A 12,415-nucleotide genomic window follows, 5' to 3' on the forward strand; every position below is an offset into this window, starting at 1 on the left:
TATGGTTTGTAATTGGAAACTGTAAAAAATGCTGAGTGTCTAAAGTCCCATTTTTGGTGTCGGTGGGGCAGTTTTGGTGAATTTGGAATGCTAATTTTAATTTTAACTGAAGTGTTACAGTAATTACTTTTAGTCTGTTGAGTGTTAAATCTTATAAATACCAAGTGTCTCTACTAGAAAATTTTGAGTGGTGGTTTTCTGAGCCTGTTTGCTATTACTTCCTTTAAGAAAAATGAACATTTTCCATGTGCACTTGAAAAGAATGTGTATTCTGTTGCTTTGGGATGGAATGTTCCGAATATATCTGTGAAGTCCATCTGGTCCAGTGTGTCATTCAAAGCCCTTATTTCCTTGCTGATCTTCTGCTTAGATGATCTGTACATTGCAGTGGGGGAGGGTGTTTAGGTCCCCTATTATTATATTATTATCGATGTGTTTCTTTGATTTTGTTATTAATTGGCTTATATAATTGGCTGCTCCCATGTTAGGGGCATAAATATTTACAATTGTAAATTGTTGGATACCCTTTAATTATGATATAGTGTCCTTCCTCATCTCTATTACAGTCTTTGGTTTAAAATCTAATTTGTCTGATGTAAGAATTGCCACCCCAGCTTTCTTTTGATGTCCATTAGCATGATAAATGGTTTTCTACCCCCTCACTTTATTTATTTATTTATTTAGAGATTTTATTTATTTATTTGACAGAGAGTGAGCCAGCGAGAGAGGGAACACAGACAGGGGGAGTGGGAGAGGAAGAAGCAGGCTCCCAGCAGAGGAGCCTGATGTGGGGCTTGATCCCAGGACTCTGGGATCAAGCCCTGAGCTGAAGGCAGATGCTTAACGACTGAGCCACCCAGGCACCCCTCCACCCCCTCACTTTAAGCCTGGAGGTGTCTTTGGGTTGAAAATGAGTCTCTTGCAGACAACATATTGATGAGTCTTGCTTTTTTTTTTTTTTAAAGATTTATTTATTCATTCGACAGAGATAGAGACAGCCAGCGAGAGAGGGAACACAAGCAGGGGGAGTCGGAGAGGAAGAAGCAGGCTCATAGTGGAAGAGCCTGATGTGGGGCTCCATCCCAGAATGCCAGGATCACGCCCTGAGCCTAAGGCAGATGCTTAACTGCTGTGCCACCCAGGCGCCCCCCGGGTCTTGCTTTTTTATCCAATCTGATGCCCTGTGTCTTTTGAATGGGGCATTTAGCCCATTTACATTCAGGGTAACTATTGAAAGATATGAATTTAGTGCCATTGTTTTGCCTGTAAGGTGACTGTTACGTATATTGTCTCTGTTCCTTTATGGTCTGTGTTACTTTTGGGTTCTCTCCTTGCTTACAGGACCCCTTTCAGTATTTCTTGTAGGGCTGGTTTGGTGATCACAGATTCTTTTAGTTTTGTTTGTCCTGGAAGCTTTTTCTCACTCCTGTCTTGAATGACATCCTAGCTGGATAAATTATTCTTGGCTGCAAATTTTCACATTTAGCACCCAGAGTATATCATGCCAGTCCTTTTTGGCCTGCCAGGTCTCTGTAGGTATGTCAGCTGCCAATCTAATGTTTCTACCCTTGTAGGTTACAGACCCCTTGTCCCAAACTGCTTTCAGGATTTTCTCCTTGTCTCTGAGATTTGTAAGTTTCACTATTATATGTTGGGGTGTTGACCTATTTTTATTGATTTTGAGGGGGGGTTCTCTGTGCCTCCTGGGTTTTGATGACTGTTTCCTTCCCCGGATTAGGGAAGTTCTCTGCTGTAATTTGCTCCAGTATACCTTCTGCCCCTCCTCTCTTTCCTCTTCTTTCAGGATCCCAATTATTCTAATATTGTTCTGCTTTATGGTATCACTTATCTCTAGAATTCTCCCCTTGTGATCCAGTAGTTGTTATCTGTCTTCTTTTCAGCTTCTTTATTCTCCATTATTGGTCTTCTATGTCACTAATTCTCTCTTCTGCCTCATTTATCCTAGCAGTTAGAGCCTCCATTTTTATTGCATCTCATTAATAACCCTTTTTATTTCAACTTGATTAGATTTTCGTTCTTTTATTTCTCCAGAAGGGGCTTAGTGTCCTCTATACTTTTTTCAAACCCAGTTAGTATCTTTATAATTGTTATTCCGAACTCTAGTTCTGACATCTTATTTATTTTTATTTTTTAAATTTATTTTTAAAATAATTTTTATTTTGTTATATTAGTCACCATACAGTACATCCCCAGTTTGTGATTCACTGTTCCATGATTCATTATTTGCGTATAACACCCAGTGCACCATGCAATATGTGCCCTCCTTAATACCCATCACCGGCCTATCCCAATCCCCAAACCCTTTCCCCTCTGAAGCCCTCAGTTTGTTTCCCAGAGTCCACAGTGTCTCATGGTTCATTCCCCCTTCTGTTTACCCCCCCTCATTCTTCCCTTCCTTCTCCTACCGATCTTCCTATTTCTTTTTTTTTTTTTTTTTAAAGATTTTTTATTTATTCGACAGAGATAGAGACAGCCAGCGAGAGAGGGAACACAAGCAGGGGGAGTGGGAAAGGAAGAAGCAGGCTCACAGCAGAGGAGCCTGATGTGGGGCTCGATCCCATAACGCTGGGATCACACCCTGAGCCGAAGGCAGACGCTTAACCGCTGTGCCACCCAGGCGCCCCCCTGCTATTTCTTAATGTTCCATAAATGAGTGAAACCATATGATAATTATCTTTCTCTGCTTGACTTATTTCACTTAACATAATCTCCTTCAGTCCCATCCGTGTTGCTGCAAATGTTGTGTAATCGTTTTTTTCTGATGGCTGAGTAATATTCCATTGTGTATATGGACCACATCTTCTTCATCCAGTCAATCTGTTGAAGGGCATCTCGGCTCCTTCCACAATTTAGCTATTGTGGACAATGCTGCTATGAACATTGGGGTGCATATGACATCTTACTTATATCCATACTGATTAGGCCCCCTGGCAGTCAGTACTGCCTCTTGTTCTCTTCTTTGAGGTGAGTTTTTCCATCTTGTCATCCTGTCCAGAGAAGAATAGATGAATGAGAGAACAGAATACTAAAATGGCAACAACAACCCCAGAGAATGATACACTAGACAAATCAGAAGAGACCAAAAACAAAACAAAACAAAAAAGAATATTATCAGGTGCACAAAACAGAGCAATACACTGGATCCTGTGTGTATTTTGGTCTGTTTCTTAGAAAACTAGATCCCAAAATTTAAAGAAAGAAAAACTTATGTATGTACAAAAATAAAATTAAATACAATGAAAGGATAGAATGTAATTGTAAAAATGAAAATTAAAAGACCAAAAAAAAGAAAAGGGAATATAAACAGACAGGTGAACAGAACAGAGCAATACACTGTATCCTGAGTGTATTTTGGTTGGTTTGTTAGAAGAAACTACATCTCAAAATTGTAGAAAAACTTATATACACACAAAAATAAAATCAAATACATTGAAAGGATAGAATGTAACTATAAAGATGAAAATTAAAGACTTGAACAAAAAAAAGAGAGAGAGACTATGGTCAGACAGGAGAAGAGAACAGAGCCATACACTAGATTTTGGGTGTATTTGGGTCTGTTTGTTAGAAGAAGCTGTATTCCAAATTGTAAAGAAAGAAAAACTTATACAAAAATAAAATTAAATAAAAGGGTAGACCGTAACTGTAAAAATGAAAATTAATAAAGATTTTTAAAAAGTTGATAAAATAAATTCATTGGAAAAGGAAAGAGAGGGACACCTGGGTGACTCGGTTGGTTGGGCGACTGTCTTCTGCTCAGATCATGATCCCAGGCTCCTGGGGTTGAGCCCTGCATGGGGCTCCTTGCTCAGCAGGGGGCCTGCTTCTCCCTCTGCCTCCCACCCCCGCCTTGTGCTTTCTGTCTCTCTCTTTCTCTGACAAATAAATAAATAAAATCTTAAAAAATAAAAGGAAAAAAAAAAAGGAAAGAGAAAAAAATTAAAATTGAAAGACCAAAGAATTGTGGGGGAAAAAACCCCATGAATTCTATATACTACGTTCCCCTACCGTTGGAGTTTTGCAGTTCTCTGTGATTGGTAATCTTGGTCTTGGCTGATGTTCTTGCTGATATGGGGGAGGGGCCTGTTGTGTTGATTCTCAGGTGTCTTTGCCCAGGACAGAATTGCACTGCCCTTGCCATGGGGCCAGGCTAAGAAATCTGCTCGGGATTACTTTTATGTGGCTTTGTTCCCTGAAGGTTTTTCGTGCAGCTTTGGAGGCTGAGAATGACAATGGTGGCCTCCCAGTCTCTAGCTCCTGGAGCTGAAAGCTCAGGGCCCCATTCCTCAGCGTGCCCGCAAGGAAAAGCACTCAGTCACTCACTGGTCTCTGTCTGTACTCCGTGCTCACCCAGCCTGTGACTGAGTGTTTCTATCTCAGGCACACTACCTTGTTTAGAGTCTCCAAACCCCTCAGACTCCTGCAGCTCACAATCATGCCACTCCTCCCTGGGGGAGAAAGGGGAGTCTCCTGGTGGGGCCCCTGCTCCGGGAGGGGTCGCCCGACTGTGCGGTTTGTGGTTTAGGGCAGCCCTGAACTGAGAGCCCACTCCTGGGCTTGCTGATTGCAGCTGGCTTTCCTGCTTCAATGCCTAGGAACTCTGGTGCATTCAGGCACCCCCCATCTTCCTATGACCCCGAGGATGCTGAGACCACACTGTCCCTAATGTGGTTATTTGTAAGCATGTGATTGAGGACAAAGGTGTCCAGGGCTTGTGTTCACGGTGGGGAGTTCACTCTGCTCCTCAGTCATAGAGCTGGAGGAGTGTGAGAATGTTTCATGAATCTCATGTCCCTTTCCTTATCTTCTTTGCCTTCTACTTAGGTCTCCATAAAAGCAACTGCAGTTTGCTTTCTCTGTCATTTTCTCAGCAGGAGGGTTATGTTTTTGCTGGTTTCTTCCTTAGAGAGCTCAAATCCTGGAGCTGGTTGTTGCTCCTGTCCTCAGTGGGTTTTCTTAGGGTATTATATTCTGTTGTTCTGTTTTCTTGCAAACCTTCTATGTTTTACCCTTCTTTGATACTTAAAAAAAAAAATCAGTATAGAAAAGGTGTCATCATGCTTTATTTATTTATAATTTTTTTTTTAGATTTTATTTTTTTATTTGACACAGAGAGAGCCAGCCAGTGAGAGAGGGAACACAGCAGGGGGAGGGGGAGAGGAAGAAGCAGGCTCCCAGCGGAGGAGTTCCGTGTAGGGCTGGATCCCAGGACCCTGGGATCACGCCCTGAGCCGAAGGCAGATGCTTAATGACAGAGCCACCCAGGCGCCCCCATTATGCTCTATTTTATTTAAAACGAGAAAAGATAACTTACTCCTTTCTCATTTCAGTTATGAAAGCATGTAGTCTCAGTTTTTTGCTTTATGTATTTTTGTTTGTTTTTGGTCTGCCTGTTGGAGATCTTCTCTTATGTTTCTGGAATTTTTTTTAACATTCTGTTAATCGTCTTTTATGTGTTTATCCCCATTTCTGTTAGTTCCAAAGAGACTGATTTCTTAGTGTTCTTGTTAAGTCAGTGGACAGATTGTAAAGTCTTCAGTTTTTAAACCAAGGAAGTAATTTTTGGTTCCAGGTCTTGGTAAGCTGACTATTTTCTCTCTCCAACCTAGGATGGTGATCGAGACATTTTTATCGATGGGGTTGTTGCTCGTAATAGAGCCTTGAATGGGGATCTGGTGGTCGTGAGGCTGCTTCCAGAGGAGCAGTGGAAGGTGAGTTAAATTTTTCTTTCTAATAATACACTACTCAGGGCCTTTTTATTCCATGGTGCATCCAAGAGACATCATAAACTGGAGCAGTCACGGACTCCTAAGGTCCTGTGGCTGCCGCAGAAGCAGGCCATGTAGTGTGTGGAACTTAGAAGCATCTGGTGGGCAGACACCTAATGATTTAAACTGTTCTCCTTGCTCCCTCCCTGTGATCTGTCTTCTCTGTCATATGCCTTGCATTGGTTTCTTTGATTTTTAGGGTAGAAGAAACGCTTGCAGGACACATTCAAACTTCTGATATGTATTATTTTCCCGCATTTAATCATGGGAGAACTGAAAAGACAAAGCTATGGGCATGGTGGCAGTCTTCACACATTCTTGCTGCTTCTAAGGGAAAACCCAGGCAACACATACCTTGTTCTGCAGGTTCCAGTTTGGAGCTTCCCCTGGTAGACAAAAATAGACACTGTCTTTTTATAAAACAAATATCTGGTGGCAGAAGAAAATGTTCTTAACCTGAGAATATCCTGGGTTTCAGTCTCCATATCTGTCTGTCATTTGAAAAGAAAAATGTGGCTTTTGACGATTGTTTTAAATAAAGGTCAGGCACTGGAATGATTCATGGTAGCAGTTTCTTTGAATTGTCATGTAGAACTGGCAACTTGTGTGTCCAAGTCTGGGTTTTTCTTTATAACATTTCTTCATATCTTTTATTTTATTTGGCTCAATTTACTGGTATTGAGGAATATGGTGTTATCTTCAGTGAGAGGTACTGTAGGGATCAATAGAGTGGGCTTTTAGGCTAGGCTCATTGGGTTTGAATCCCATTTCTGCCACTCATCTGTATAACGTTGGGTGAATTATATAACCTCTCTGTACCTCAAATGCCTCATCTGTAAGATGGGAATAATCACAGTACCTACTTCATAGGTTCGTCATGAAGATTAAATGATTTTTAGAGTGGTGCCTGACCCGTGGTAGCAGCTCAAGCAATGTCAGTTTTTATTATTAGCTTTTACAGAAATGGGAGAACTACTACCTTATCTCAGAGCTTTGTTGAGACATAAATTTGTTTTTATCTGATAGGGCTAGAATAACTGAGTTAGACCTATATGCCAGGCATTTGTAGGGTGTAAGGATGTTAATAATGATCAAGAGAGACATAGCTCTTGCCCTCATGGAGCTTTTAGTCTGATGGGGAGTGCATGTAGGAAGAGACAGATAACTAATCACACATGGATTTAAGGGTAATTATGATTACTGCTGTAAAATTAAGTGCAGAGTGTTTTATAAGAGTCAGTTATCCTAGTCCCGATCCCCCAGCCCATCCCCAGTTGCTGCCAGCTGTGGTTATATCCTCCCTTGATTCCCCAAAAGCACAGCTAAGGGTTGGTTCCAGGTCCTAGGAACATAGATTGATTTAGGCCACTTCCTCTTTTCTGAAAAGCATCATCTAGCACAGTATTGATGGGAGCTAAGAAGATAAGAGGAGTGCATTAGGGCCTGATCAAACTGAAGAAAGTATTCCTGGAGGTCATTTGAGGGAGTAAAGAGGCAGAATTAGAGTGAAGATGATCCTTAGAAGGAACAAGAAAGATGGTGGTTTCCTTGAACTTAAGGAGTGATAATGGGTAGAATAGAAAGAAATCGATGAGTAATGAGCAAACTGGGTGAGTCTAGAGCCTACCAGAGTAGATGTTGACTGGTTGAAGAATAATAGGAATGGAGAGCATATAGTAGAGCACCTGCTGAGCTCCGCAGAGGTGGAAGAGGTTGATCCAGAAAGAGCAAGGCCAGGGCGCTTGGGTGGCTTAGTTAAGTGTCTAACTCCAGCTCAGGTCATGATCTCAGGGTCCTGGGATTGAGCCCTGCATCACATGCTCAGCAGGAAATCTGCTTCTCCCTCACCCCCTTCCCCTGCTTATGTATACTGTCTGTCAAATGGATAGATAAAATCTTTGGGGAAAAAAAAAAAGAGCAAGGCCAAGTTGCCTGGCATCCTTCCTACCTTGGCTGTGGCAGGGGATGGCTAAAAAAAACCAAACATGAATATATAAATCAGCTGCATTATTTTCCTTGTTCTTCACCCCATTTATATTTAAGACCAGCAGGCACAGCCTTTCCTGCTATTGTCAGATGCACTCTTGCTTTGGACAGGAAGCCTAAGGTGAGAGTAGGTTGGAGTTGAAGGTGTTTGTTGTTGTCAAATTGTAGAAGGACAACTTAGGACTTGGGCATTCTTATTTTCTGCCTTGGTGCCTTTGCTTCTAGACGAAAACCTGTACCTCCTTTGAGACTCAACACAGCAAAGTTGTGTTTTTACCCAAGAGGCCTATGTTTGTGATTTTGTAATTCCTCGGTGACTGGAGCTAGTTAAGCAGATAAGAATTTACTGAAATTCTTATAGTGTCCCACAGTCAGTATATTCAGGCTGCATTGACACTGCTTGTTGTTTTTCTATTTTACAGTTAATATCTAAAGGCAGAAGAGATTAAGGGCCAGATGGGAGTTTTAAGCCAGGGAGTGACGTGGTCTTATTTAGCCAAAAATCGCTCTAGCTGCTATTTGGAGAATGGAATGTAGCGGGGGAATATGTGTTGGCATGGCCAGCTAGGTGACGTAAAGATGGAGAGAAGTAGGGATACATTTTAAAAGCAGAGCTGATGGGACTTGAAGATAGGTTTGAGGAGTAGGGTGAGAAAGACGGTGGATTCAAGGATTAAGATTCTGGTTTAAGCAAAATGGGTGAGTATGATGTCATTAATTAAAATGAGAAATAGTAGGGAAGAGCATGTTTGGGTGCAAAAATTATGAGTTCTGCTTGGCCATGTTAAGTTTTAATTTCAGACATGTTAATAGAATTGTTGAGAATATATGGAGGCCTAGATGGTTCATTACTCATAAACTCTACTAAACATTTAAGGAAGAAATAATCCAGAGTCTACACAAATGCTTTCAGAAAATGCAAGAGGTGGAAATCTTTTTCAACTCATCCTATGAAGGCAGCACTGCCTTAATATCAAAACTAGGAAAAGACATTATAAGAGAAGAAAGTTACAGACCAGTACGCCTCACAAACATAGCTGAAAAAGTCCTCAACAAAATATTAGCAAATAGAATCCAGCAACATATTCTATTAAAAGGATAATACAATATGAGCAAATGGGGTTTATCTCAGGAATGCAAAGTTGGTTTAATATTTGAAAAGCAATTTGATGTAATTTACCGTATTAACAGACTAAACACCATATTTCAGTCAATGCCATCATTTTAATAGATGCAGAAAATACAGCTGATAAAAGTCCACAGCCATTCATAATAAAAACTCACAGCAAACTAGAAATAAAAGGTTACTTCCTCAGTCTGGCAGAGAACATCTAGGAGATATTTATAGCTAACATTCTTAGTAAGGTGAAAGACTAAATGCTTTTCCTCCTATATTGGGAATGAAGTAGGAATGTCCCTTCTCATCCTTTTATTCAACACTTTATTGGATATTCTAACCAGTACAATAAAGCAATAGAAAAAAAAGCATTCAGGTTGGAAAGGAAGAAGTAAAACTCTTTATACTCAGACCATGTGATTTTCTACGTATAAAATCCTAAGGAATCTACAAAAAGCTGCTAGAAATAATAGGTGAGATTAGCAAGGTTGAAGGACAAGTTTGATATAAAAAAATCAATTGTACTTCCACATATTAGCAATGAGAAATTGGAAATTTAAAAAATTTATTAAAGTATCTTTTTAATAAGATCAAAATTATGATATACTTAGGGAAAAATTTGACCAAAAATGTGTAAGACATGTACAGTAAAACTATAAATATCACTGGGAAAAATTATGTAAGACTTCAGTAAACAGTGAAAAATACCATGCTCATCAATGAAAAGACTCAGTATTGTTAAGATGCCGGTTCTGTTCTGATTGATCCCAAAGAAGATCATAGCAGGCTTATGTTAACAAACTTATTTTAAGATCTGTATAGTTGTGCAAAGGGCCTAGGATAGCCAAAACAAAGAAAAACAAAATTGGAGGCTGCATATTGCCTGATTTCAAGATTTACTATAAAGCTCCAGTTAATAAGATTGTGTGGTAATGTCAAGATAGACCTATAGATCAATGGAACAGAGTAGAGTCCTGAAATAGACCCATACATATATGATTAATTGATTTTCTACAAAGGAGCCAAGGTAATTGACTGGGGAAAGGATCTCTTTTCAACAAATGTGCTATTACATTTGTATAGCCATATGAAAAATAATGAACTTTGATCCTTGCCTTGTACCATATGCAGAACTTAACTTGAAATGGATCATAGATACAAATGTTTTTGTAAAAAGTATGAACTTTCTATAAGAAAAAGGGTGGAAAAGTTTAGTGATCTTAGATTTGACAAATATTTCTTTTCTTTCTTTCTTTTTTTTTTTTAAAGATTTTTATTTTTATTTATTCGACAGAGATAGAGACAGCCAGCGAGAGAGGGAACACAAGCAGGGGGAGTGGGAGAGGAAGAAGCAGGCTCATAGCAGAGGAGCCTGATGTGGGGCTCGATCCCATAATGCCGGGATCACGCCCTGAGCCGAAGGCAGACGCTTAACCGCTGTGCCACCCAGGCACCCCGACAAATATTTCTTAAATATGAAACATAAAAGAAAAAATAAATTTGACTTGATCAAAATTGTAAACTTTTGCTCTTCAGTAAACACTGTTAAAAAAGGCAAGCCACAGACTAGGAGAAAATATTTGCAAAACATTTATCTGACCAAAGATTTTTATCTAGACTTTGTAAAGAACTCTTCTAAGTCAGTAACAGACGACTATTTAAAAACTGTATTAAAGATTTGAAGAGATACTTCACTAGATAAGATATATGGATAGCAGATAAGCATAGGAAAAGATGCTTGACATAGTCAGTCCTTAAGAAAATACAAGATAGAACTATAAAACTGCTAGAATGACAAACATTAAAAAGATTGACCAAAACCATTGTTGAGAAGGATATGGAGCAACTGGAACCCTCATCCGCTGCTGGTGGGACTATAAATGGTAGAGTTGCTTTGGAACACAGTTTGGCAGTTTCTTAAAAAGTTAAGCGTTTACCTGCGGTGATCCAGCCGTTCCATTCCTGGATATTTACCTTAGGGAAATGAAGGCATTGGTCTGCATAAAGACTTGTGTATGTATTCATAGCCACTTTTTTTTGAATAGCCCCAAACTGGAAATAGCTCAATTGTCCATCAGCATGAAAACCAATTTTGCTATACCTATTCAACAGATACAACTCAGCAGTTGAAAAAGTTGATACATGCAACAACATGGATGAATCTCAAAATAAATTATGATGGATGGAAGAAGCTAAGCAAAATAGAATACACTCTGTAGAAGTCCATTTATATAAAACTCTAGCAAATGCAAACTAATTTGTATGGACAAATGGCAGATCATTGGTCCGCCTGAGGCAGGAGTAGGAAAGATGGATTACCAAGGGGCCCCAAGGCAGCTTTGAGGGTGATGGGCCTGTTCATTATCTTGAAGGGATAGTTTCAGAATTGTGTGCGGAAGTCAAGACCAGTTTGTGCACTTTAAATGTATGCACTTTATTGTATGTCAATAAAGCCATAAAAATGACTGAAAATGAAGAAACAAACAAAACAAGATGTTTGGACAAATGAACCTCCAAGGAAAGATTGAAGCTAGAGATGTAAATTGGGAGTCATCAGCATATTTGTCATGTTAAAGTCCTGCTAGTGGATGAGATCACCTAGAAAGTGTAGCTGCAGGAAAAAAGGCTGAGTATTGATTGAGTTCTTGAGTGAATGAGGATTTAGAGGTCAGCTGAGGAGACTGGGTAAAGACCGTGTCCTTGCCTCAGGGGGTATGAACCATGGTGGTTAAATTTCATCGTCTAAAGCAGTAATCAATGAAATTGAAAACAGAAAAGAAAATGTTGGTTCTATGGTAAAATCAATAAATCGATAAACCTCTAGTACAACTGACACAAATTTAAAAAGGCACAAGTCACCAATATCAGGAATGAAATAGGGGATATCACATATTGCAAACATTAAAGAGATAACTTTTGTAAAACAAAACAAAAATTTCAGCTGTGCCTGGTTAGAGAAAAGGCTGATGCATTCTGAGGGTGTAGAGGGGCAGAGGTCCAGTGAAATGGGTGTCAAACTCAGGCATTCATAATCCATGTGATCTGCTCAAATCTAGGAAGGCATTTCTTGATCTACTGGATCCTGAGCCCTCTCTTTATTGATAACATCCTCTTGAGCAGGGATTGGTATGAATACAGAGAGAGGCTTAGACTGGCCAGGAGGACCCTTTGAGTTGCTGGTAGTTGATGAGGGGGAATGAAACCCTCTTTAGCTTTCAGAAGATTTGGAATGTAGAGGACCAGGGTTCCTTGCTTGTTCCTCTTCTGTGGAGCTCCTAAGGGTCTTCACAGTGGCTGCCTGAAAATTGCTTTTTATATTAGCAACCCTACTAGGTATGTCTCCCAGGCCTCATTAGTTAGAGTATTTCACAGCTTCCCATTCTGAAGCGAGGAGCCTTGTTGGCTGTAGCCCACCTGTGACAGTTGTTGGTGACAGGGTCAAACTAGAGAGAAGAGAATATTCAGACTGTCCTCAAGCATCCCTGACATGTAGAATATAAACATCTCAAAGCATACTGGCCAATTG

The 12,415-nt window shown here is 39.9% G+C and overlaps 1 protein-coding gene across 5 annotated transcripts in view; it reads left to right on the forward strand.

The window, feature by feature from the left end:
- Nucleotides 1-12,415, forward strand: part of DIS3L2 (DIS3 like 3'-5' exoribonuclease 2) — a 344,092-nt gene that overhangs the window by 64,096 nt on the left and 267,581 nt on the right. For all 5 annotated transcript variants that reach the window (XR_004623668.1, XR_004623670.1, XR_004623669.1 and 2 more), the window contains exon 5: nt 5,628-5,729. Coding sequence is in view for 1 of the 5 variants with exons in the window: in XM_002917970.4 (XP_002918016.1) it covers nt 5,628-5,729 (102 nt within the window). In the remaining 4 variants the exon portion in view is untranslated. The remainder of the gene's footprint in view (nt 1-5,627; nt 5,730-12,415) is intronic.

The sequence above is a fragment of the Ailuropoda melanoleuca genome, chromosome 2 (assembly GCF_002007445.2).
Source record: "Ailuropoda melanoleuca isolate Jingjing chromosome 2, ASM200744v2, whole genome shotgun sequence".
Classification (NCBI taxonomy): Eukaryota; Metazoa; Chordata; class Mammalia; order Carnivora; family Ursidae; genus Ailuropoda; species Ailuropoda melanoleuca.